Source organism: Phallusia mammillata, chromosome 2, assembly GCF_965637545.1.
Source record: "Phallusia mammillata chromosome 2, kaPhaMamm4.hap1.1, whole genome shotgun sequence".
In the NCBI taxonomy this organism is placed as follows: Eukaryota; Metazoa; Chordata; class Ascidiacea; order Phlebobranchia; family Ascidiidae; genus Phallusia; species Phallusia mammillata.
In genome coordinates, this window is record NC_137253.1 from 27,135,326 (window position 1) to 27,162,629 (window position 27,304).

The 27,304-nt window shown below is 36.8% G+C and overlaps 1 protein-coding gene and 1 long non-coding RNA gene across 5 annotated transcripts in view; one reads left to right on the forward strand and one right to left on the reverse strand.

The window, feature by feature from the left end:
* Nucleotides 1-1,133: 1,133 nt before the first annotated feature.
* LOC145212536 (uncharacterized) lies at nt 1,134-2,518 on the reverse strand. Its single transcript, XR_013856727.1, has 2 exons — nt 2,163-2,518; nt 1,134-1,939 (listed from the first exon to the last, which is right to left on the reverse strand). It is a non-coding gene; the product is annotated as an uncharacterized LOC145212536 (long non-coding RNA).
* Nucleotides 2,519-2,617: 99 nt separating this feature from the next.
* Nucleotides 2,618-27,304, forward strand: part of LOC145212535 (peripheral-type benzodiazepine receptor-associated protein 1-like) — a 28,400-nt gene continuing 3,713 nt past the window's right edge. For 2 of the 4 annotated variants that reach the window (XM_080080694.1, XM_080080696.1), the window contains exons 1-26: nt 2,783-3,235; nt 3,461-3,562; nt 4,820-5,253; nt 6,804-6,949; nt 7,025-7,128; nt 7,310-7,435; nt 7,809-8,000; nt 8,563-8,655; nt 10,856-11,083; nt 11,362-11,442; nt 12,313-12,434; nt 13,382-13,529; nt 13,928-14,054; nt 14,668-14,877; nt 19,043-19,285; nt 19,522-19,690; nt 20,336-20,505; nt 22,082-22,212; nt 22,723-22,949; nt 23,200-23,346; nt 23,788-23,909; nt 24,106-24,984; nt 25,463-25,608; nt 26,210-26,338; nt 26,704-26,799; nt 26,895-27,024. In XM_080080694.1, the coding sequence (XP_079936820.1) occupies nt 3,116-3,235; nt 3,461-3,562; nt 4,820-5,253; nt 6,804-6,949; nt 7,025-7,128; nt 7,310-7,435; nt 7,809-8,000; nt 8,563-8,655; nt 10,856-11,083; nt 11,362-11,442; nt 12,313-12,434; nt 13,382-13,529; nt 13,928-14,054; nt 14,668-14,877; nt 19,043-19,285; nt 19,522-19,690; nt 20,336-20,505; nt 22,082-22,212; nt 22,723-22,949; nt 23,200-23,346; nt 23,788-23,909; nt 24,106-24,984; nt 25,463-25,608; nt 26,210-26,338; nt 26,704-26,799; nt 26,895-27,024 (4,822 nt within the window). In that variant the 5' untranslated portion in view covers nt 2,783-3,115. Of the gene's footprint in view, nt 3,236-3,460; nt 3,563-4,819; nt 5,254-6,803; nt 6,950-7,024; nt 7,129-7,309; nt 7,436-7,808; nt 8,001-8,562; nt 8,656-10,855; nt 11,084-11,361; nt 11,443-12,312; nt 12,435-13,381; nt 13,530-13,927; nt 14,055-14,667; nt 14,878-19,042; nt 19,286-19,521; nt 19,691-20,335; nt 20,506-22,081; nt 22,213-22,722; nt 22,950-23,199; nt 23,347-23,787; nt 23,910-24,105; nt 24,985-25,462; nt 25,609-26,209; nt 26,339-26,703; nt 26,800-26,894; nt 27,025-27,304 lie in introns of all 4 variants that reach the window. The other 2 variants (XM_080080695.1, XM_080080697.1) reach the window with 2 other exon arrangements.

Sequence of the window (27,304 nt, forward strand, 5' to 3'; positions counted from 1 at the left end):
ACACAAACGGTTTTCACAGGCCGACTCTAAAATACATCCAGTAAAGGCATACAAAATATCGTTTAAATCCGATCATAACCTCGTAAATGAGAGGCGTGCATCATAAGCAAATGCAGGGCGTGACCGCTTTAAATATGATTTTTGCGCAGTCAACCAATGGTATACAAGCTCCAGATTTTAAACGGTTAAAGATAAACACAAACGGTTTTCACAGGTCAACTCTAAAATACATCCAGTAAAGGCATACAAAATATCGTTTAAATCTGATCATAACCTCGTAAATGAGAGGCGTGCATCATAAGCGAATGCAGGGCATGACCGCTTCAAAAATGATTTTTGGGCAGTCGACCAATGTAGCCTATAAAAGCTCCAGATTTTAAACGGTTTAAGATAAACACAAACGGTTTTCACAGGTCAACTCCAAAATACAGCTAGTAAACGCATACAAAACATCGTTTAAATGTGATAATAACTTTAAACCGTTTAAAATCTGGAGCCTGTACATGCTATATGGGTAGACCGCGCAAAAATCATTTTACAGCGGTCATGCCCTGCGTTCGCTTATGATGCACGTCTCTCATTTACGAGGTTATGATCAGATTTAAACGACATTTTGTATGCCTTTACTGGATGTATTTTAGAGTTGACCTGTGAAAACCGTTTGTGTTTATCTTAAACCGTTTAAAATCTGGAGCTTTTATAGGCTACATAATTCGACAGCACAAAAATCATTTTTAAAGCGGTCATGCCCTGCATTCGCTTATGATGCACGTCTCTCATTTTCGAGGTTATGATTAGATTTAAACGATATTTTGTATGCCTTTACTAGATGTATTTTAGAGTTGACCTGTAAAAACCGTTTGCGTTTACCTTAAACCGTTTGTCATCTGGAGCTTTTATAAGCTACATAATTCGACAGCGCAAAAATCATTTTTAAAGCGGTTATGCCATGTATTCGCTTATGATGTGCGCCTCTCATTTTCGACGTTATGATCAGATTTTAACGATATTTTGCAAGCGTTTGCTGAATATTGTTTAGAGTTGCCGTGTAAAAACCGTTTCCATATACCTCAAGCCGTTAGTGGTCTCAAACACGTTAAAGCCTGTACTAATGAAAATGATGAAACACCAAATGCACAGTGAGGACAACACTTTATTGATGGAAAAAGCACCTTATGAACCCAATTTCCACACTTCAACATTTTCAAGTTGAGCCCCATAGTTATATGAAAGCAGAAATAAATGGGAAGAGAATAAATAATTACATTCACAGCAATTGGTTGATTGGTCAGTTAAAACCTGCATTTACAAGTAGTACATACTAAACAAGGATCTTCAAGTAAACAGACTAAAATAAAACAAAAGGTGAAACAATATTGTACAGCTGAAAATGTAATGATTTGCTGAATTATCAAGAAAATTAAACCGGATATCATGTGAAAATGAGGTTGAACCACACAATTGTTACAACATGCTATCATGCAGACTACTGGTCAAAACTAGAGGTTCTCAATTGATGTCTGATGAATCACTTTTACTGTCCGATTCTACATCAGAGTGCAAAACATTCTCAGAATTTACATGAGACCATAATCACCATGGAGGTAAAATAATATCAACGCCTAGAAATGTTTGAATACAAATTCTTAATTTGGGTATAAGAACTAATAAATAAACTTGCAGGCAGGTAGAACAGTGGAAAAGAAATAACACATATTACGATTTGATTCATGTAAAACTAAAGTATGTGGTGCATATCTCGACATACAATTTTCTCCTGTGAGGCAAGTAACAGGTTGTATACATCAATGATTTTGCTGACACTTGAGCTGTTTTTGTTGACAAAATTCTTCCGCAATGAAAGACTTTCTTCAATTTTTTTGATATGGAATGTTCCTGTTGATTTTTTCAAGCTTTAAGCATTTTTCCAGATGGTGAACTGCAATAAAAAAATAAAGATAAAGTGTATGCTCATTTGACTTGACAATTATGGGTTAAACAAAAGAGGCTTGAGTTTAGTCACCAATAAGCAGTCTAAGTGTTATAAAACAGAGTTAATATTCAATTTTGGGGGTTTTAACTGTGCTAAAATTCAAAATAACATCAGCCAGAAATACAGAAAGAGTTGAGTTTAGAAAGGCAGTAACAAGGCAGCCACTTACTGTGAATCATTTCAATTCAAATCCAATCTACAAGTCCCTCATATGACAGTGTGCTGGTCCTCACTTTGCTTCATATAAAGGTAAGAACTGGAAATTCTTCTCACTGAAAGGTCTCTTTGCATTGCTTCATTGCCAGAACCTTGATGCCAATCAGGTACTTCAATATTGATTCTTGGCTCATTTTAGTGTTTAACATATTCATTTCACAGCTTAGAATGCATTTGTTTTTGTCTTGCTGTTTTACAATTAACTGCCATTTTGATATAAAACCCAATTTACCTGCGATTATTATCACAGCAAAAATAATATTTGCCAATAAAAAACAAATTTAATGCTCCACTGCCATTACCGATAAAACCGTCCGCAATCGGGCTGTGTTATAACACAGGTTCTAAAGATTCTAATCCCGCCCGATAAGAAACGCATTATTCTGCGTAACACAGCCGATCTTAATCGGGGACTTCCAGACGGATCGGGTGATTACGACAACAAAGTGCGAGAAAATTGGTTAAAACTTAAAAGACTCAATAAGAATCCAGAAAATGTTATAACCAATGCACCTTTTTGAGATAATGTACGTCTCCTCGGGTCTGGTGTAATAGGTTACGTCAAAGGGTTAGTTGGTATTACCGTATTGCGTTTGATCCAAAAACTACACCAGGCCCCGTCTCCTCCTTATGGCGCTAGAGTTCTGTTCCGTTGGCAACAAAAACTTGCCGCGTCTCTTCAAGAAACCACCCTGTATCGAATTTCAGCGGTTCGATTCGTCACAGGAATGGAACGGAAGAGCAAAACGTTTTAAAGGATTAATAGCCGAAAGCTTTTGACAGCAATGGCGTTAACATTTCGGCACGTGCTTGCGACGGAAAACGATGTGCGTGGATTAGACGGCAGTGTGTAATTAAGTCCTTCGTCACGTGAAAAGCAAATGGACGGTTAAAGGCAAAGCCAACATGGAGAAAAAACAAGCTAATGTTGGACGTTTACAACAAATGAGCGAAGAAATGAAAGAGCACATTGCTCAGTTAAAAGCAGAACTCGGTAACGTGGAGACCGATCATGCAGCTTCAACGGTAAGTTACGAATAACGTGTTTGTTTGTTTATAGAGTAAATGTATTTTTTCAATTGATTGCCGACGCGTATAAAATCCTTTCTTCTGTTAAGTATTGCAAGCAAATCAATTGCAATGCTGCATTATTACTATGCATACATTTAATATCCCAATGTTGTTGTGTTTTATGGTGACATTATAACATGCATTTTTCTCATGCCTGATATCTCATATTCTGCCTTATAGGATTTAGAAAAAGAAGTTAGAAACAAGGTAGTTGCCTCAGCATTACGAAGACATCTGGAGAAGTCTACTCGCAGCAGGTCAATGGATGATCATATTTCATTGGTATGTGTCGTTTTTACTTAATTTATATTTTTTAGTTTAATAAAAACTAGAAAAAAGAACATGAATTTATTTTCATTTGTATGCTATAATCACAGTGGGAAAAGTAGGCAAACACAACCTAATCATGTTTACCTACACATACTCATGGATTTTTTTGCTAAAAGGGGCTTTAATCCAAGAATCTTGTAACATACAAAAGATTGTGTTGACCTTTCAATCTCCATCCATGTTTCATATTGATAGCTCTTCAATCATAAGTTGCTCTCGCTGTGTCTGATACACAATAGCACTTGAGTAAATATGTCAATCCACAGTAGCCAAGATAGGGTGTGTGCCAACCTTTCTCTTTGCATCTGTTAGCTCGTAGATACTTGTGTACAATAGGTAAGAAGCTCCTTTGTACTGGAATAATTGTTTGTTTAGCTATAAAGCTTTTTGTGTTGCCTGTTTGTGGCATTGTTGTGTTTGGCTACGGCAGGGCATAACGGACGGCGTACTTTAAACCTTCTTCAATTTGCTAAGCTGCCAGTAGCGTTTAAACAGTATAAGTTTGGGGTTAGGCTTTAGCCTCAGGACGTGCTTTTAGGTCGTAGTGTAATAATGGATACTGACACTAATGCAAATAGAAGAAAGTGGCTTGAAGTACTTTTATGAGTGGTTGTATTCTTAATCTCTTGACATTAAGGTGTTCAGTTTGTAAAAACAAAACTAAGTGAAGTGCTGACAATAAAGTATAAATTTCAATGATTGTTAAATAGTATAAGAGTATGAAGCCAGCGTTGAATGTTTGGTCAACAGTAATTTAATGCTTGATGAATCTTGTATTATACAAAGGTTGTTTGTTGACAAGCATCAGCCATTGTTTTACTCATCACTTTTTTAAACTGTTTCTTTGCAAGCTATTGTAAATTTGTTTGTATCTTGTTGTGGTTGGTTCACCTGAATGTGCTTTCTGGTGCTACCAGACAATGGGATACCCAGACTGGACAATGTATTTTATATGATTCATTGTACATGTATATGTTCAGCCCATAGAAAGTTTGTGGACTGTTTAAACATGCATTGTATTTACATCTCTAGCATAACCCCAAAACAAAACAAACAATTATTTTTTATCCAAAGTTTAAAAAACCACTGCTCAAATATAAAAAGGTTTGATTGGCCATCTTTTGGAAACAAATATGGGTTTAAGTTTGCAAAAAATACTGTATGTGCCGTGTTTTTTTATTTAAATACATGCTACGTTGTAAATTACAGGACCCAGTTCCTGCAACAATTTCTTCAGAATCTCCTGAAAATCGAAATGCCTCAGAGACTTTGGTACAAGTGTTTGCAGACCACAGTAGTAATTCAAATGATTATGAAAACAACCCAACTGCACCACATGTAAGCCATGCTGATTCTGCAATGGATACCAACAACAGTGTTCACCCAAGCAAAAGCGCGAAGTTAAAATCACCTGAACAATTCAACCAAATCTCAGTGGATCCCAACATTCCCTTATCTTCTATGCAATCTGTCAGTCAATCCAATGAAGATTTGACTCATTTGGTTGAGAACTTTCCCTCTACCTCACAAAATACTGTTGGTTTGGAATTAAATGAAGAGAGATGTCATGATGGTTTACAAAAAGTAAGAACACCACGACGCCAAAAACAACACAGTGAATCTACTACAGACACATCAACAAGGTTTCTCTTTATTACCATTTAAAGTGTACAAACAAGTCAGCTATATTAAGTTTGTAAACAAGTGTTTTGTGCTGCAATGATAAATGTCAAAATAATGTAGTTTTGTTTTCTGCTGACTAGACTACCGTAATTTTCCAAGTATAGTGCGCCCCCGTGCATAATACGCACCCTAAAAATGGCATGTCGATGCTGGAAAAAAGCCTGTACCCATGTATAATACGCACCCAAATTTTTACTCTTAAATCCGTAAACGTAAAATTATTTCAGAAAAAAGATCATCTTTTGAAACAACCGGATGTTATTCTGCCGGTCAGTATCACTGCGCATGCGCTCGCAAACTCGATAGCGAAAAATGTTTAGGATTTGTGTAGGGTACATCGTGACAGCAAACGAGATCTTACTGGTCGCGTTCAAGCGGAACCGATCTTAATACTTGCAGAGAACATTTTTATTTTTAAAACACAAATGAAGTTTAATATGTATTAGATTAAAATACCTAAAAATCAGAATAATTAAATTCAAACTTATATACAAAATTTTAGTTCGATCCGTTGCATATCGGCAATGATATCACCCCATTTACGTTGTCGCTAAATGGGCAGTGTGCAGTATTTGACAATAACACACCATCAAGGATTGCACCATCGCATCAAACGATGTGTCGTCAATTATGAATTTTACTGACTAAGTGTGTTGGGCAGGATGGCTAAATGTGATGCGCGATTGACAACAAACAAGAAGAAAGGTCTGATTTCAAGTTTTATTTCGAGGCAGATTTTCTTCAAAAATTGTTGTACCCATGCATAATGCGCACCCTAGATTTTAGGACAATAAATTAATTAAATTTTGCGCATTATACACGGAAAATTACGGTAGTTGCATTTAGATTGGACTTGTGCAAAAAGTATTTTTGGGGCAAACTTCAAACCATATATTGCCCTTTTTTCACTTTATTATGGTTTTGTTTTATAGTAATGTAGTTATTAGTGATGGGACGGGTACCTGGTACTCGGTACTCGGTATCGAATGATTTCAGTGGTATCGATACTCGTACTCGGTATCGAAATATTTTGCCTCAGTTTTCGATACCAACATGTGAGTACCAAAGGCCGATTTACACCATAAGAATATGGGCAACTTTATGCCAATATTTGCTTCGGACAGCACAAAATTGGAAAAAAGTTCCGCCAGTTTACGTATATATATATATATCTTTTTCGCTATAGCATGGAGATTACATTTTTCGGCGTGTGTGTGTGCATGCCTGTACCCCGACCATGGCAGATAAATTAGCCAGTGATATACAACTAAGTACAACACTACACCTAAGTACTCGGTAATCGTACTCGGTACTCGGTATCGAAGGTATATACATGTGGTACTCGTACTCGGTATCGGTACTCGCTTCAAAACCTGGTATCGTCCCATCACTAGTAGTTATGTTTCCTGTTTAATTGATTGGATATATTAAAAGTGGTGTTGTACAGAAGGCAATATTCTTTTCCTTTCTGACAAAAGTTTGGAAATAATTGTTGTTGCTTTGTGTCTAGTTCGCCGCGCTCCATCACAGAAGGTGGGGAAGAAGGCATCTCAGTAAAATATCTGCAGATGTCCCATGCATCTCCCAGATCTTCATCCAAGAAAAAGAAATCTAACCGACATTTTCAGAGGCGATCAGCAAGTGAAGATATGTTGGGTGCGTGGTAATTTTCCTACAGTATTTTCATTGTGTAATTCATAGTTGGGAAATACAAGTGTTTTGTTTCTTCAGATCCAGGCAATCAAGTCCCAAGTTCTCAATTTGCTGAGCTTGAATCCCGATTAACTGAACTCCAGGAACAATGTGAACTGCTTGCAGAAGAAAATTTAAAAATAGTAAGTTATGACTTAAAAAGTGACCCTGAAACTTGTGTTAACTTTTTTGTTTTCTGTGCATACAAGGACTACAATCATATGCAAGGTATTGTATCGATTTGTTTTGTGTCACTGTGATCTATGTCTAAAATTCATTTACAACTATCGGTTTGTTAAATTTGTTTTAAATGTATGCAAATAGAAAAGGGAGCAAAGGTCGAAAGCTGAAGAGAAAATCGCATCACTGAAGAAGAGAAATGGGGAGTTAGCTAACATAGCCAGAAGATTGGAAGAAAAAGCAAGATCACTGCAGGAACAAAATGTCAAGGTTTGTTTCACTTAAAATCTCTGGGGTGGCAGCTATTATAAAACAGCCATGCTGCCAACCCAAAATATTACGTCTTCTAGACATTTGTTTCATTCATTTCTGTGTGAATGAATTGGTTCTGTACAAGGCTAACCCAGTCTAAGTGAAATTTGTATTAAATAAAAAAAGGATTGTTTTCTTAATTCTTAACCGAGACAATTGTGGTTAAAGCATAGTGACGGTAAATCCCAAATGCTGTGTACTGATTTCGGGCTGTTGCACTTTTATTTTATTCACATAAAATTGCATGCCCAATGGGACAAGTAAATAGCGCAAACTAACTGTGTAACGCTCACTTAGAGCAAAAACTAATTCATTGGTTTTATTGATACAGAAAACCCATGAAATGGCTGCCATTACTCGAGATCTTCAGCAACAGAAGCGTGCTCATCAGAGACACAAGGGAAGATGTGAAACAGAACACTCTAGGCTGCTTGCAGAGAAGGATGATCTGCTTACTTCAACTCAGGCTCAGCTAGAAGACCTGAAAAGGGCATTACGTCAAGCAAGGCGAGAAAAGTTTAAGGTACAGTTATGGTGGTATAATTTTTAACCTGCATTACTGGTTTAACAAAATTCCAAAAATAGAAATTAAAATGCTGTAGTTTTTGGTTGGAATTAAGTGGTTTGTAGTTTTGAAAAAAACGTTTACATGCATAAGGTTAGGAAACCACCTTCATTGTTTAGCTTACAAATCAGGGTAAGAATGTCAAATCTTAGAGGAGATTTTATTTTATTAAATGTTGCAATTATCACTATTGAATCAATAATAGTATCAATCAAAGTTATATTAAATGGTGTTGATTTTTGGCTTGGGCTTACCGTAAAATTCCCACCAACTCAAATGACGACCTAATATTGTGTAAATTGAATTCGTATTCGATTTATTGTTCTATTGGCATCTTATGTTCTTATGGTGGTATCACTTTTCACCACAACAATATTCTTCAAGTTTTAGATTACACAACATTCAACAAAAGAAACTATTCTATTATCTGCAATGCTCTTACCATATACTTTCCACAAGGTGGCATCATTGAGCTGTAACTATTCAATATTTAATATGTATTCTAAACTTGCTGTTGCAGGGCAAAGAAAGTTGTGCAGAAACTGAAGTAATGAAACAAACACAAAAAGAGATGCTCAATCTGCAAAAACTTGCTGCTGCTGCCAGTTCAAAGGTACCACTGTTTTTTTTTTTAAAAAGACACCTTGAAAAAGTGATTTTAAATAAATTTGGTATTTTTGACTACTTCACTGCCATTTCACAGATGCCCAAATTCATTAATTAGTTTCCTTTTTTGGTTGTCTGTTTTACTTCATTTTCTACTTAAACTTCAATAGCATTTTTTGATTGCAATTTGTGAAGAAATGCCTTTCTATTGGTTTCACTCCCTGCCTAGTTTTATGACATCAAGGCATTGTTACATAACAGCAGGAGTTTACTGGTGCTCTTGATGTTTGAACAGCACCAATTTCAAAAATTAGTTGCGTTGTTTAGCATTGTAACTCTGTGAAGTTACATTTCTTCAGCTGTATAGTATAGTATGTATATGTGAGGATTGAAAAAAATGCACTGAGGGAAATTTTAGTAATCTATTTGTTTCATTCTTTTTTAGTTTTTTTGTGATTTTTCTCTTGTTAAGAGCATGATATTTTGGTTGCATATGTTTGGTGTGGGATATATGAATTAATGAATTATTTTTTGACCTATCCTATGCAATGGGTCATTTTTTCTCTTTACTGGAATTGGCCAATATTTGAATGGCTATTCGATAATCTTTGTTAGAACATGTTAGACAGATGGCTGACCTAAGATTGTGTCAGGTGTTGTTTGTATAGTAGATTTATTCTTGGGGCATATAGCGACATAAAATAACGAATACCACAAACGTTTTTGCTTTTGCACAAATGCTGGCAGAACATTTATTAGCTTTATTGAGGATGAAATAAAAACGTTTTGGGTATGGGAGGTTATGTTTATATATTATATTAAATCTACTAGTTTGTGGCTAAAATTTGAAATATATCGACCAAAAAACAGTTTACAGCAAGAAAAGAGGGCTTTATTAAAGTGGATATCAATAGGTAGGAATAATTGTGTTAATACACATTGGAGGCAATTTTATCATCCAAAATGCGAAGGAAACAAGAAAAAAAATCCCCCCTTGCTTTTAGGGTATAAAACTGTCAGTTCGTTAATTTTATTTCAATTTAGATTTGTTCCCATTTATATTTGCAGATTAGATTTTCCCTTTTTGTTTGTCGTTAAAAGCCAAATTATTGAATTTAGGTTTGAATGCAAAATGCATTTTGAAAAAATATCAAAAATATATATGTTGTTAAAAATTTACTGCTGTCAAAAGAAAACCCAAATCTTATTGATTTTTAATGTCATTGTGTCATAAAATAATTTGACAACGTATTTTACAGCGACCTGAAGCCCGATCAATACGAGATAATGTAAAAATAACAGGAGCAACAACCTTTTCCTCGTCTCGTGTGTTGCAACTCGATTTGTGATTGTTATGTCACGACCCCTGATAGGAGAAGCCTGTGTGAATTTTTTTACCAGCTTCAATCAGCCTTGAATAATTAATGATTGCATTTGGCAGCATGCAGAATTTTTGTAAAGGAGCAGGACAGGCAATGAGAGTCCAGTAGGGCGGCTAAGTGGCTTAGAAGTGTAGAATGTTTAGCTAATTTTGTAATGATATAATTTTAAAGTGTCGGAAACAAATTTCTGAATTAGCAAAACTAGAAAGTTTCAAAGAATATGAAATGAGGCAACCATTATTTTGGGTGGCATGTGTATAGAGTAGCCCAAACGTGCATAGCTAAGTTGTGAAGAATAATTAGGAGTTGGACAATATGGTTTGTTGCTTGGCTTGGTGTGTATGGTTGTATAAGTTGAATCATTAAATTTGTATTAACTAGTATAGTCCTGAACTATGTTTCATTACTACATTAGTGCAAGTTTGCAGCCGCACAATCTTGTTAACCCCATTTTTTCGTGTAACTTGTTTTGTTGCAGTTGTCCCTTTAAAGTAAATTTGTCTTGAAAGGTATACCATTGTCCTGATAAAGGCACCTTGTAAAGAAAGTCAAAATGGCGATTCTTTATGATAAAAACTGCTGTAAAAGCAATACTTCTTTATACATTATGCCTGGCAGCAATAGCTTATTTATTGGATTTATATGTTTCTTTAAAAACGTGCCATGTTTAAAATGTTTTACAGTCCAGTTGAATGTTTGCACAACTATAAGTGTTCATTTGATCATAAACATTACTTTTCAAGCTGTGTATAGTGTTCCTAAGTATAAGTGTTCAACTTGGTAAAACAAAAACTCCTGTCAACCCATTTTGTTTTGTTTTAATAGGTGGTGGTTAGGTCATTGTCAACACCGGTAACAGCAAGACAGAAAATTCTCGAGGAATCAAACAGAAACTTACGACGACAAATCACATCACTGGAGGGCGCTGTTCAGGAGCTTGAATCAAAACTTGGACAGTCAGGTGACTTCGACGACAAACTAAAATTTGTTGAGGACGAAAAACATCAATTGAATAATGAACTACAACGACAGAAGAGACATATTTTAAATTTGGTAAGTTATAACCAGATGTAGGATAACGTACTGTTCTAAATAAGTTATTTTTTAGCGCCTGTGCTCATTTCACACAATCTGAATAAATTGTCTAATTGCATGAATTTTATTTTTCTTTATGTTTTTGCCTATATTAGCTTAGCTTAACGTGACTTTTTTATTAGTGGCGCTAAATTTTTGTTTGTTTGTATGATTTTTTTGTGTGTGAATGATTGCGAAAAAATGAAAATGATTGGTCTGTGTCAACTGAATTATAAAAAAATATTTTTTATTTTTAGGAATCACAATTGCAAGAGTCAAAGATTGAAGCCAGTGATTCTAGTGTTCAATTGCAAGATCTTAAAAATATTCACAGACAGGTGCGAATTAGCCATTGATGTTTGTGGATGTATTTTTATCTCAGCTTGTAGTGCAAGTGCATTTTTAGATGTTTTACAAAAAGAGATATAAAAGAATGTTTAGTATAAATTATTAACATACACTTACACTACATACTGAACTAAGGGGTGTTTTTTATTTTTTTGCATTAACTCAAGACCAATATTGCAAATCATAATCATGTCAATCACATTGGCATTACTGCGTGAAGAAAACTCACAAGGGACTAAACCAAAAAATGTGGTTACTACCCATCCTTACATTACAAGGGTTTTTGTCTGACTCTCAAATAGTCGATTGCCTTGATCCTCTACATTGGGGCTGAGCTTTAACTGGAGTTTTAGCAACTAAGCTTCATACAATACTTCTTAACTATTCTATTTCATTAAGATTTAATAAAGATTGATGGTGTGAAATAAATATCTCGATTTTGTGACCAATTACAAGTCAGAAGCATTGTTTCTTTATTATTAAGCTTTTCACAATACTGCTTCAGAGTTATATTTGAATAATATTTTTTAGAGGCCAATGGTGCCTTTAAAGGTGAAATAAATATATTGGTTTTAAGACCTTTTCTGACTGATTTAAGTTGGAAGACTGACTAACAGGTTTAGCAAACAAATGAATTATCACGTAAATTGTTAAAAAACACATTTAATCCTTTTTTAAAATCTTTAGTTTTCAGTTAAAATTTTTTTTCCAGTGGATGCATAACGATTTCAATCAATTTGCATTAAAAATTCACATTACCTTTTTACGTTTTCACCACAGTCCAGTCCCATGAAAAAAATAAACAATTACTGCCAAATGGAATGAATCACATTAATATTTGATGTCCGCTTGTTGTGCAGTTGCAGGACGACTATAGCACCGTACACGAACAACTAGCAGTGGCCATTCGAGAAAGAGACCAAGCTGTTAGCAAGTGTATTGAGCATGCTGGAAAACTCACTGAAATGGACGCCACTATAAAGTAGGATTTCTTGGATTTGTTCTAGACCCATTTTACTTGTACTTTTTTGTTTCTCTTTTATTGATTGGCCATAAAAGAGACTTACTTTACTCTTACCGCTTAAAAAGCCCTTCGCTACCGCTTAAAAAGCCCTTCGCTACCGCTTTCACTAATGGACCAACTAATGGTTTCACCCCTGCGGTTTTTAGATTTTTATATGCTTGTATTCTATTGCACTCAACTGCTGTGTAGCTTGGAACAAATTGCGTGTTCAAAACATATTTCATCAACAAACTTGACAATAATACCCTTTCTACCACACTGAGATAGTATGTTTTTATCTAAAAGTATACCCAAAGCTTAGATTTTTTTGAGATTCTATTGGGATACCTTTAGACCAGTGGTTCTGAAACTTTTTTTGTTGCGACGCCTTTGGAAAAGTTTTCTGGACTTGCGACGCACCAGCAAATAAAAGTTAATGAGGAAACTTATTATTAAAGTTGGGTTTATTGATACAACAACAAAAATCCGCGAAACCGTTCTGCGACGCCCTTGGAAAATTGAAACGACGCACCAGGCGTCGCGACGCACAGTTTGGGAACTACTGCTTTAAACAGTAAAGCATCAAGCACAACATTAGAACATTTGATATATAATCAGGTGCCTAAAAAATCATGCACAAAAAAAATTAAAAAATTTTTTTTTTACCTTCAAACTCTTTGTAAGGGTAAACGAGAGACAAACGTCCAAGAACTTTAACTACGGCATAAGTAACATTTTCGCGAAAATTCATTTTCTGTGTTAACCAGTGCAAAATTCCATTACTCTCAATCTTCGTCTTGTAAAAGCATCCAGCGATTCATTTATCCTAAATAAATTCGCCGTTAACGAGAACAAATTCGCTCAATCGAAAAATCAATACAACGACCGTGTCTGTACACAATCCCTGACTCTGTGTCTGTCCGCAGATCGTTCCACGACGAAAAACGAAATTTCGCCAATCTGCAAAATGTCCACCGGGCTGCGACAGAGAGACACCAACAGGAGATCGGTGAAATCACATCGGTTCATGAAACTGCGGTAGCCGGGTACCAGCAAGCCTTGCAATCGTTACAGGTAGACTATGCAAATACTGTATTTGTTTGAAGTCTAATTTTTGGTGCATGGTTGAAATATTTGTAGTCCAGCACACAAACTAATAAAAGTAACAAACCTTCTCTTGAATAATAAGAAACGTGGTTTTAAGCGGGTTCAAAGTTGCAACCTCAACCCAAAAGTACAGACCTGGAACCGAGTCAAACCGGTTTTATGTAAACTCAATCCTTGTAAGAACGGTTTGGCTGATAAAGTACCAATTAAGTAGTCACGATGGCTGTTTACTTATACTAAATTTGATAGTTTATTACTATAAAAGGACGGACAATAAACTGAAGAACGCCTGCTGCAATCCTTGTTGAAAGTTTACTGCGACCCGTGTGTACTCTATTTTTTATTTCAACGTGTTTTGTTTTTAGGCGAAAGTCAGCAAATTGGAACAGCAATGTCAGGAACAGGATTTGAACAATAAAAATTTGAAGGATCAACTTTCGACGCTTGTTGAGTGGTCCAAGAAAAACCACCAACCACCAAAATACGAGACAGGTAATAAAACTGTACATAGAATGTCTTCAGCAATATAAAAACTGAATTAAAACGAAGGCCAACACAACCCGCTAGGGTCAGTCAGAACTGTTAACTAAGCAGCTTGTACACTTGTCTAGGTATGGAAAATTTTGATGATAGATTCCCAGTTATAACATTGCATTATGTATCTACGTTGATTCTTACACAGCAGTCAGGATTTTTTTTTCTGATGGTCCTTTGTCGTCAACCTTTTAACGCTGCGTGCCAGTTTACTTGTTATGTCAAAATGGCATGACAGCTTCGCGTACCAACATTTTTTGGGGTAATTGTGGTTTGTGTCTGCAAACCTCCGGACCTGTTTGGACCAAACAATTTGTCCATATTATGCGAAGATCCTTATTAACCGATGTCAATTACTTAGAACCGTACCACATTACAAATCTTTTGTACCTCAAACCTTCTCTGAACGAGGCGAAGATTCGGATTAACAAAGGTTTACTGTAGTTCAATTGTTGGTCAAAAAAGACTTGAATTCAAACACACGTGCCATAGTCTTCAAACCACTGGTCGACTTGTTTTCAACTAAACATGAAAATTGAGTACATTTTTATTCAACCTCTTTTGTCTTCAGTTGCAGATAACCAAAATGCGAACAACAACAACCACGCGGCCGATGTCAAAAGCAGCAAAACCGCCCGAACCAACCGCAGTCCGATGCCTCCAAACAACACTCGCGAGTTCACCACTAGTGGCGCCTTTTCGGCCTTTCGAAAACCGATCGCTAGCTCTCATGCTGTTACACAACGTAAGACTTCATCAGCGGGCTCATCAATAAAAGGAGGTGAGTAAAAATCGTATTAATTGTTTTTATTGTCCAACCCTGTGGGTACCGTCAAGGTTGTCAGTCGGTTTGGGATCGGGTTTAGGCTTAAAGTTAATCTAACTGGCTTGATTCGGACCAGGTTTCAAACTTGACCACATTTGTGTCATACTTTTACGTTTGTGAATGTAAAGTTACAACTAACTTATGTGGTTTTCGTGCTTACGCCTTCATAACACCACTACGGAATTCCTTGACAAAATGACCTGCATCTCTTTTGGCAAACTGAGTATATTTTTATCATGCGGACATATAGACAGTTTGAATTATGGATTTTTTTGACTACTGCAAATTCTACGTTGATATTCACTGGTTTATTGCTTCATTGGGTAAGTTGCGGGTACTTAAAAGTACTGATAAATGTATGGTTTGCTTTTAAATTTTGATGTCAAACTTCGTCACCTTGCCTGTCCAAAATTGCGTTTCATGTATTTTTTTTGAAAGCTTGAAGAAAAAGTATTAATTCGTTTCAGTCAGGTCACTCATGGTTTAAAGTTTGAAACAGTGGTTCTCAAACGTTTTCATTATTTTTTTTGAAACGTTCTGTTTGCCATTATATCGAGGGTTCGCGGTCCTTAAGCCTGAATGTGTATTTTAGAAAAACGAAATTTGATTGCAGAATTTTAGCTAGTTATGCAAAATTACGCATAACAATGATCCAAAGACAGTTCGTGACATCACAGACAGGACAAAAAAACAAACATTACGACTGTGCGCGAACAATTGGATTTATGTAAGTTGTCATGCAATAAAGGCTATTGTTTAGCAAAAAATGTTTACCTTTTCGCGGTCCCCGCAAAATTGCTTCACGGACCCCTAAAGGACCGCGGAACCAGTTTGAGAACCGCTAGTTTAAACTAACTGGACTGCTTTTTATTGCATCGTGCCGCTCGTGAGCAGTATGTGGATAGAATATAGTTCAAATTAAGTGGGATAAGGTCAAGTTTTCTGAATAATATAAGGCGGTTTAGACTAGAAAACAAATGCTAAGAACGTTGAACCGCAATCAAACAGTGAATCGAACAATAATCTGTCAAAAATTTGTCATCTAATTATAGCGGGGTTTAATAAAACAGTGTAAAATTGATGTTGCATCATTGCTAGGCCTATTTCTTCGCTTTTAATATTAATGAGTCCTTACATTGTTGGCCCTGTCCCATTTAGATCGTTACACTCTTGCAAACTGCAGGCGAGCTCTTATAGTTGCTCTTGTGAAATTGTGCTAAAGCTTATGTCCCTTGCCTGCCGTTTTGTAGGGTTTTTTTTCATTTCTATTTACAAGTCTTTAAAGCAAATTTGTTTAGGTTTATTTTTGTCACATAAATTTTGTTTGAAAGAAAATATACATAGTTGTTCAGATTTTTTAGAGATCAGTTTAACAATGGATTACTGGACTTTGCTTGTCATTGTCAAAACAATGTTGTCCCAAGACAATTTAGACTATAGTGTAGATCGGTGGTTCTCAAACTTTTTTATTGTGGGGGCCAAATGGTTATTTTTAAGTGTGTTGGGAGCCGCAAAAAACGAAACTTTGAGAAAATCACTAAAGATTATTACCTTGAAAGCTAAAATAGCAATCTTTGGTGGTTTTCTGAGGTTTGGTAGGAGCCACAAAATAAGTAGTTGGGAGCCGCATGTGGCCCTGAGAGCCGCGTTTGAGAATCACTGGCGTAGATTTATTACAGCACTCTTATTTGTTGGGAGTAACAGGCCATGCCCAACTAAATATTTTCTTTGGATCCAGTTCCTCTGTGGCTTATGCCCAGAACAGATTTAATGAGGCATGGCTTTTTAGCCAAGTACTCCCAATATTGTCCCAATCAGAAATCTATTCCATCTGGCAATGAATAACACATCCCGCGCCTCCTTTTATTTACTCCAATAGAGTAAAGCTGCAAATTTTTTGAACAACTTTTTATGTTTTTAGTTTCCAAAATGTGACGTAATGATTGTAGTTTCTTAGTAAGACGCGAGCCTAAAAAGTATCTGAGATTCGGGATATGTCTGCATGTGTATTTGTGAAACTTCAATGTCGCTGAATGCATGTATTGCGGGGTTATGCTAAAAAACCACCGTCTATTGATTTGACATGTCCACTTAAACATCGAAGCGCACTTTTCTAATTGGAAACAAGGACGGTTTCAAAAACCCCAAACGCGAGTACACAAAAAGTACGTGATGTAGGTCGTGCTGTAGAAACCACCAAAAAAGAACGCGACCCACTCCATTAAATATTCATCACTGCATCTTCCCGTGCCCGCCAGTCGTTGCTTTTCGCTGTAATGAACACATTTCGAAACGCAATCACCAATGAGTAGCCATGCGTCATCACCATTCACCTGCACACGAATTCTGAGCTACTACGATTGGCGTTTTAAACTGTGCCCGCCATATGTCTAGCTGTGAGCGCCCCTTGAGACTTGACTTGACGGCAATTAGGCTTTCTGTGGCCGCACACTTTTTCGAGTATGTCGTGTAGTATGCTAGTGCAGACCAGACGGGTTGTGTTTGAGTGATGGAGAGTGGAGGTAAAGGTTTGCTAAGAAGAGGCTGGTATAACTACGACAATGTAAATTTAAGGTACTGGAGATTTTTTGCTTTGAAGGTTTTATCTACTATTTTCCATGTTTTTGAAAGCCTTTGTTGGCCTGTCAGGGAATTAAGTTGCTCAAAGCAATGGCTGAGATAGTTAATAGAACATAAATTATATAGAAAATGAATTTTTGCATTCTTTACTTTAATGGTTGCGAAGTTTTGGAATGACAGATTTGTTATCTAACAATATGCTGCTGACAAATTGTTAGCAATAAAGTGGAATGACAATAAAAATAGTTTTTTTCAGTTAAAGTCAAAAAAGCTTGTCCCTTGCAGCTGAACAAACAGGCTTCTCTATCTAGTGTCAAAAACGGTTTCAAATATCACCTCATACGCACAGATCTATGTCTTGGTGATGTAATCCGTATTAGCTGCGGTATATGGAGGTCTGCGTACAGATTAAACCAGACCCTGCGCCTTTTCTTGCCTACATCCCCTTAAATACAGTCGCAACATCCAGGGCACCGGCACCTGCCTTGGTCTATGGAGTATCGATTTTTCGCCAGCATTGGCATCGACCGTTGGTCTGCTTGTTATGTAGGTTATGCACGTTTTGGAGTCTGCGTGGTAGCGGTGTTTTGAGTCTGCGTGGTGCGGTGTATTTGGCTGGTTGCAGTTAGGGTTTTATTGCTACAGTTGCGTTTGGCGTTTTGCTTGGTACAAGCTGTTTTGAAACACTATACACGGATATGTTGATGAGTATAACAGCCGAAATAGATATTAAAGCGACATGCTTCATTTTTAAACGTTTCAGCAAATGCTCTTGTAATGGTCAGTGAAATGAGGCTACATCAGGCAAAAGTCAAACCCGTTTAGAAATACGTTAGTCGCATAAAAGCTTAATAAACAATTTTTACAAACAATTTTTACGTCTATTTTGGCCGTAATATTCGTCATTGGATGTAAAAGTTGTTATCTTGAGCTGAAAAGAGTTTGAACCAGTTTGTTGGACATTCGTACTATATAGTATTGACACGTGTCTCATAATTTGTTGTGTTGGCACAATTGTAGTTTTTCGGGTTTCAAAGCGTTAGTAATTTCTTCAGCAAGGGTGCTTACATTAAATCAGTTACTTGATAAAAAGGTTGGATTCGTCGCTGGTTATTGTCTTGACCGAATATGTCTTTACATGTAGCCCACAGTAGTTGTGCATGGAAATGGAGTAGGAATTGGCCTACAGGCATGGAGGTGGTGCTATGTCTTTTTGTTTAACGTCGCCTAATGATAAGAAAAGTTTGACCAAGCCGACGAGTTACCACTTGGAAATAAATGAATGCAATTTTCGGAAGAAAGCAGCATTATAATTAGAAAACGATTTTTTTCCAAATCATTCTCCTTTGTTTAATTGGGTCATTTGCTAAACAGTATTGTCAATACTCTATCATGCATTTTTGATGGACCTTAACATTAGTATTTTAATACCAAATTTGTTCACAGCAAACGTTTCTTTTAGCTGTTATAATTTTTTTTCTGTTTAATTTAATTTCAACCCAACAACAACATTATGCTGCAATGAAATATTTCTCGTCAGCATTGGACATGGATGATACCGAAGCTGAGGAATTTGAAGAGGAAGCAGGCATGCCTGACCCGGCCCTAGCAACCGGCGACCATGTCCCTAGCAACGGGTCTTCCCCTCTGCGTATGTACATTGCGAAGTACTCGTATAACCCGTACGACGGACCCAATGAGAGCCCAGAAGCTGAACTTGGACTTGTAGCTGGGGATTATGTTTATGTACATGGGAGTATGGACGATGATGGCTTCTTTGAAGGTTGGTGTTGTAAATACGGAGATAAATGTTTTTAATCACCAAATTATGTTAGCTAGTGATGCGAGCCAATACATGATAAGCTTCGGCCTGTTGCGCCCAACAAACTGGAGTGCCGCAAGTTGGCTACATTAGCTCGCACTAGCGTAACCGAAGTATCCAAATGTGCCTAATATCGAACTTTTCCAAAGCATGGAATAAAATTTGTCAGTTTAAATCAACTTGCATTTTATTCACAGGTGAACTGATCAACGGAACACGAGGTCTTGTGCCTTCAAACTTTCTCGAGCCCGTCCAAGATGCCACGCCCACCAACGGCCCCACCCTCCCACTTGATGACGTCATAAAAACTCCGTCACGGCGTTCGAGGAGCACGGATGGATCGATGCGTTCCATGAACAGGTTCAGGTGAATTAAAGACTTCTTGCTTATAACAAAGTCACTCATTTTTGACCTATGCATAAATACGAGCACAGTTGTTATCAAAATCAGTGCTGCTGCTTTCGTGTATATTAGTAACAACGGCGTATTTACATGCAAGTCACGTTGGAACGAGACTGTATTGTGAACATTAGCTTATGGCAATGTCTAAAAATTCAAACCCAAAGCTAGAATCTATCTATCGTACATTTTTCTGTACGGCGCATTAACATATAGGTCACACTTAATAAGTCATGTAATATAATGAACGAGACTATATTGTGAACATGTCTTATAGCGAAAGATAGGCTAGAAATAGGCACCCTATACAGAAATCTATCCTACCTTTTTCTGTACAACGTGTTACTGCACAAAAATACAAAGAAAACTGTTTTGATTCTTTTCAAAGACTCCATATGACATGTTGAAGACAATTTTCAACTGTTTTGAAATCTTCATGTAATTTATTAAAAATAAAAAACAAAATACTAACTGGACCATCCCCACAAACTAAATCCAAATAGACGAATCTCAAGTGTATTTGTACAAAAAAAAAAATCTTAGCAATTTCCCCCAATTACGGAGACATACAAATCAAATGCCAAACACTCATTGTTGCTTTTGACGTCACAGATCGATCGATTCTGACGTCAGTCACAGTTACGCAAGCAGCAGCGTGGACCTGGAGTCACGTGATCCCAACACGATGTCGAGCGACGACAGCTCACATGCCCCACCAAGTGTCTTGCCTTTCCCGCGCAAACTTCGTGTCGACAAGAAATTATCTCACAGTTTAATCATAGGTATGTGTTGTATTACATTTTGAGGTTTACATTATTCTCTTGTGCTGCCAAAAGCAGGTGGTTTTTAACCGTTTTTGAACACGCCGAACATTGTTTTGGAAGCTTTGACCCAGTGGTTCTCAACTAGTGGTTCCATAATGACTTTTTTGGGTGGTTTACAGGACAACTGTGTTTGGTGATAAACTTGAGATAGTTGTATATTATATATTGAAGGATGATCAAAATGCTAGTTAATAATTATGGGTCCCCTTCCCTGAAGGGGACGCATATTGATTTTACTCATAATGTTTTTGTTTTTTTCTTTTTTTTTCTTTCATTTTTCTTCTCCCCAAAGTTTGTCCGACTCGTTTTTCCATCAAATCCTTGATGGATTTGGATGAAATTTACACAGATGATAGATGTAGTTATGTAGATGTACATCCCACTTTGTTTTTGTTGATAACCCCAGTATTTACCCCGCTAGCCCCCTAAAATGTTTTTTTCCCCGAAGTTTGTCTGACTCGTTTTGCCATTAAATGCTTGATGAATGTTTGTTTAAACTTATACAGATGGTAGATATAGTTATGTAGATGTGCATCCCACTTTGTTTGTCCGGATAACCCTAGTATTTACCCCGCTAGACCCCTAAAAGGGGTGAGTTTGTAAACAATGTCAGAATTGGCTAAAATTTGGATAGCTTGTAAAGTATGCCAATTATCGTTATTGCGCCATTGCAGTTCGGGGGTTGTTAACAGCCCTTTGACGTCAGAAACATTAATGGTTGTCACTCAAAACACTTCCTAGTGGACATTTGACTGAAATTTTGCAGTACTATTGATTGAGTCATTGTGGTTTCCTACTTTTAAGTTTGTGTGTGTTGAACCTCAATTAGTTATCCTACTTACTCATTGTTATCTATTGAAATGCATTATCTACAACTTTGCATGTGTGGGGACCCATGAGTTTTTGCTTGCAGAAACAACCAAGGTTATGAAAGACGATGGCTAATATGGGACCCAATATAAATAAGTGTAGGAAATATATTAATGTTTCAAAATATGCTATAGTGTATGTGCAAGGGCAATATGTGCTAAGCCACCCTTCTAGTTTTGTCACTCATTGAAATTCGGTTTTAAAGAAATTTATTTTAAACCAAAAATCTTGTTGTGCATACTTCGTTCAAAAAACAAAAATGTAATAGTCCACGGCGTTCTTTTATTTTGGGTGGTTGTTCATGGCCCTAAACGAGTTGTGAACTAGTAATCTTATCAAAAAATAAATTTCAAGGTGTGCTAAACGCTGGAAAAATGTTCTTATTTAGTAGCATTATTTTTTGTTGTATCCTTAATTTACTCTGGTTCTGACATGGCTTTGACGTCTTTTATCTTGTATATCTTGATACTCTTTAATCAGATTCAAGTTTTCTCTTTAACTTTGTTAGTGGATCATTGTAAAGAAATAAATGTATTTCGACCCTAAATTGAAACCCACTGGCAATTTTGTACACCTTCGATGCTTTGGTGCATCACATACGCTTTCCAGTGGCTCTTTAAATAATAAAAAATAAAATAAAAAATTTTTTCCGTGTGTTTTATAGGTTGGATTGCCCCCCAACTAAGCGATGACGACATAGTGGAGGAATATCACGTGCTGGTCGATGGTTGCCTAGCGACAGTTGCCAACGGCAGCAAGAGCAAAGCGGTTGTTGAACACATTTACCACGACAAGGTGAAAAAACTTTTTTCATAAAAACTGGTACTGTATCTGCTAATTGCTCGAAAACTGATTCCCTTAGTATAGTGCATATTTGAGATACAGGGTTATAAAAACTGTTTAAATACATACTTCGATTCAGAATATTATTCTAGAATAACTCAAACGATTCTAGAATATCAAACACACTTTTTGCCCAATTTTTGTACCACATGCTTAACGAAATTTCTGCAATGATTTTTCCCTCAAGAATTGATAAAGAAGAGTATGCTTCTGTGTTTTACACAATTGTTGCGTGTGATTAAGAAAACTATTGGAAAAAAGGAAAATCTAGTAACACCATAGTAACACCATATTCACCTAAATTTCGACAAACCGAATCCTTTTACCCTGTTTAACTGGATTTTTAGATTCACAAAGTTCTAGATTCCAATTCTCAGAGTTTGTTTTCTAAGTTGTCAATCCCTATGTATACCATATATTTTGTTTTGTCACAATTTTCCAATGAAGACTTTGCGTTCGCAGAATTCATACGCGATAAGTGTTTGTGCCATTACTGAACGTGGTCGCTCTGAACCTCACCACTGCACGATACGCTTCGGTGATCGACAGGACCAAGTGTCTATCGCCAACTTGCGGGTGGAACATCTTACCACTGGCAGCGCTAGAGTTGCTTGGGAACCTGTGAACAGCAATTTTTCTCACAGTGTGGCGGTCGGCGAAATCACTGAAGAAAACAAACATATTGACACGTGAGTTTTGTATCTTTTTAAGGCCCTTGTTGATCAAAAAATACTTCTTTTTCGTCTGTTTTTTTTTTTGGGGTGATTTAAAATTTAAATTTTTCTTCACTAATACCTGTTTTCCAAAATCTGTCTAAAAAAAAGCCTGATTCCCTTTCATTGATTCCTGGCAAACAGCTTAAAACTTAAAGATATTGTACTTATTTTAGTTCTCACATTATTTTGAATACCTGATATTGATATCCACGTTTTCGTGCAGGTTAACTCACTACCAGCGTCAAATTATTGTGCCTTGCCCGATGTTTCGTCAAACCATAACTGGACTCAAACCGACATCCACGTATGAAGTGATGGTGAAATGCAAAAACGCTAAAAATGACCTTGAATCGTCTTCCAAACCTATCAGGTTGATTATCAGTTTATGGGTTATCACAAATATTGATAATTTTTTTCATTTACTGAAATAAATTTGGAGTATATTTTTTTCATTTTTTATTTTATTATTTTTATTTGACTGCTCAATTTATACACCCCAAAACTTTTTTTGAAAAAAAAGCATTATTCACCCAAATAAAATAAAATCTAAAAACGGGAGGATTAAAGACTGTTTATAAAGTCAATAAAACAAATACAATTGACGAACATGTCGCAAACTTTGTATAGTAGTAAGTGCTCATCAATTGAAAAATGATATGAAACCAAACTTTAAGAAACATGTAAAAAATATAACCAGTGGCCGTAATATCTTTAGGTGACTTGTGTTTAATGCAAAAAATGTTGCATACTTTGTGTAGAAATAATTTTGTTTTTGCTCACTGTGCGTAAAACTTATCTTCTTCCATTTAAGATTTACGACACCTACTATTGGACCTCCTGATCCGCCACTCAGCGTTCAGGTAGAAGAGAATCTTTCCGGGTCCGCGGAGTCGGTGCAAATTTCATGGTTACCTGTCACGCTTAAACAAAACGGTAAAAAAAACAATTTTGTGTGAAAATCCTGTTTTAATCCCACCCTTATAACAGAAATGTTTTACAATAATTTTGGTCACAGTAAACTACTTATAGCAAACCAGAAAACTTGTTCAGCGTTTGTACCACGGAAGTAAACGACAGAGCTTCTAATTATCTCATGGTGTACTTAAAGCCATCTTTCTATTTGTCACAGGTCTTTCGAACGGAGTATTGGTGAAAGGTTACACAATACACGTGAACAACGTTCAAATCACCACCGTGGAACCTTCCACCTCCGACCAATGCCAACTCACCGTGCAGGCGCTCTCAGACCACGTGACTCGCGTTGTCAACGCCGACCTTAGTTACCAAAAGCGTAGCAGCACAGGTGGCGGTCTGAGCAGCAGTAGTAGCAGCAGTTTGTCACAGCGGTCGCTTTTTGCCCACTGCCTGCCTTCGGTCAAGCTATCTGTACGAACTTTGTCCACTGGAGGGCAGGTGTCAGATTTTTCCACGCCTTATCACCTACATAGGAGTCTCGTTACAAGGTTGCTACGAACCCTGCCCACGCAATTGATGACAGTAATGCGACCATTGACAAACGGTACCTCTAAGGGCGGCGTTAAAGACAGTAAGGGCGTTGATAACAAAATACAACCCGTCGTACCATCCATAGAGATCACACACGATACAAGCAGCGACGAAGAAGCTCCAAGGGTTGATAAGAAGATTCTTAACCACGAGTCCAACCTCCGGAGGACTCATTCTACAGGGAGGAGCCACCAGCGCTCCTCCACCATGGAGCAAAATGACCCGACTTCCCGATACAGATCAAAATCTGCATCTAACATCCGGCAGCATCCTTCTGCTCCTCTTCAGTCAGATGAAGAGTCAGAAGCATCTGTGTCATCCGGACACGGGAGCACATCAACATCCGGATCTTCCCGTCGCTTCAAATCAGGATCCCGAGGGAGCGCGTGGGTAAACGGGAGCAGTAGAGGAAGGAGGCAGGGATCGGATGGAAGGAGGAGCCGTAGAGATGCTGGATCGAATTCACCGCACTCGTTGCATAGCGACGATCACGTGGGAACAGGTTTGTGACGTCATTGAAAAATCGTCTCTAAGTTGTTACTAAAAATGGGTCAAAAGGGGTTTTGGGTCCAGCAAACATGCCACAGATGCTTGCTTTTTGCCCTTGTGGTTTGATATTTAATTTGTGACCCTTTATAGACCAATTACCCAAGCAGCCCCTAAAACACGCCAAGTTACTGAAGTAATTTCGAACTCAATAAAACTTGTATTTTTTGTATGAGACAAAATTTCGAGAAGTTTGTAATGTGGTGTATTGTCTCTGTGCTTCACCATTAAAAAAATAACAAATTAATCAACCTAGTTTTAAAATTATCACACGCGTAAGTTTAATAATTTGAAAATATTTGAAACAACAGTTATCTAAATTTCAGTCCACTACGGTTTTGAACCTTAATTTACCGAAATTTGATTATCAACACACTTAATAGGTAAAACTGTACCTTTTGATTTATTAATAGATTTACAAATAATTTTTGCAGATGGATCTTGGCATTCTCATCTGTCGGATCACAGAAAAGGATGTAGATCAGAGTCTCTCTCTCGCAAAGCTCACCAAAATCATCAGCATCAACTTCACAAGAGAGTACATCATGCGAGTAGCCAGAGTGGAGGATCCGTATCCGAGGTGAGTATCTGCTGTTTCACAAACAATACCTCAAATATGTTTTTGTATTTTAGCTTCTTATTGTCAACACTTAACAAATGAATTCATTTTTTTTGGTTAAGGTTAACAGTTTTGAGGTTTTTTTACCCCAATATGGATTTAAAATTATGAAAAATACCATCACATTTCCACAAAAAGTTGTGTTCTGCAAATGTCATTGCATTAAAAAGAAATATTCCTATATACGACGACACTGTTTTTGTAGCATATTATAAGTTAAAAATATGAATAAGGAGCAGTGAAATTTTGTACGCCTGCTTTTCTGTAAGCGTAACCACGAACATAATTGTTGTCAAAATGTTTCTTTATCTCATATCGACTTGTTTTGTAACTTAAATTACAACTACAAGTGAACGTCGGTTATTCCGGATCTTCGCCTAATTCGGACAAATCTTGAGATACAAATACTTTGTAATAGGGTAATGCTATAACTAATCGACATCGGTTAATGCGGATCTTCAGCTAATTCGGCAATTTATGGGTCCAAACGGGTCCGGATTAACCTAGGTTTACTGTAATACGATGCATGAGTTGTGATGTTTACACATGTTCGGTTTAACAGATGGAGATCGTAGATGATTCGCGAGTTTCATTGTTCGTCGCTTTATACGATTACGATCCTTACGTCATGTCGCCCAACACCGATATGTTGGATGACGAAATTTCTTTCACTGAAGGTCAACTCTTAAAGGTAACTGATATGTCAAAAATCAGAATAATTCTCTGGAACACTTTTCACGGATTCATAAGATGCATGAGGAAAATAACAGCCCAAATAGAATAAAATCTGTTTTCGATAAAATTGGAAATAAAATTGGCCATTTGTTTAAAATAAAAAAATAGGCTAAAATTAGACAGCTTTTCATTGTGCTTGGTGTACCACAAAATAAGTAAAAAAGCCTCTACAAAAAAAGCTAACACACAATATCACTGCTCCACACAAAAACATGAGATTAGTCCCAAAATGGATTGATTACATTAAATGCACAGTATAATGATATAAAGAGAAAGGCCTCAATGTCGAAACCATGTATTTTGAACTCTATTCTATTTTAGGTTTACGGCGATAAGGACGCGGACGGATTTTACTTTGGCGAGAAACAAAACGGCAAAAGTGGTCACATTCCCTGCAACATGATATCAGAAGTACAGGTATGAAAACAGCCTTTTTACACTTTACTTGTAATATATATTCTTTATTTATTTTAACCTAAGGTCTGAAAAATACACTTGCTCTCATTGGACAGGTAGATGACTTTACAATGTTGTCGGAGCTTTTCGAGCGCGGTCATTTGCCGTCGGCATCGCCACGTGACGTAAGAATGAACTTGCAGTCATCCGATCAAAACTCCAGCATGGATGAGAGAAACGGTACAAGTAAAAATATTTTCACTCTATTAGCTAAATTTTCGCTGAAATTTTGTTATTGAACAAGTTTCAGTATGTGTGCAAGGGGAGCAATGTCTTAAGAAATCAGATTAATTACCTAGTGCCTCGCATATTTTGTTTTGCTGAATAATGAATCCCAAGCCTATTATTTTTGTCAGTGAAGCATAACATACTTAATGTAATAGCATTAAAATATTGGCGTTTTCAAGTAGGCTTAACTGGGACAACTTTGTTTGGCCGAACAAGTTTCAATTAAAGTATTAAGAAA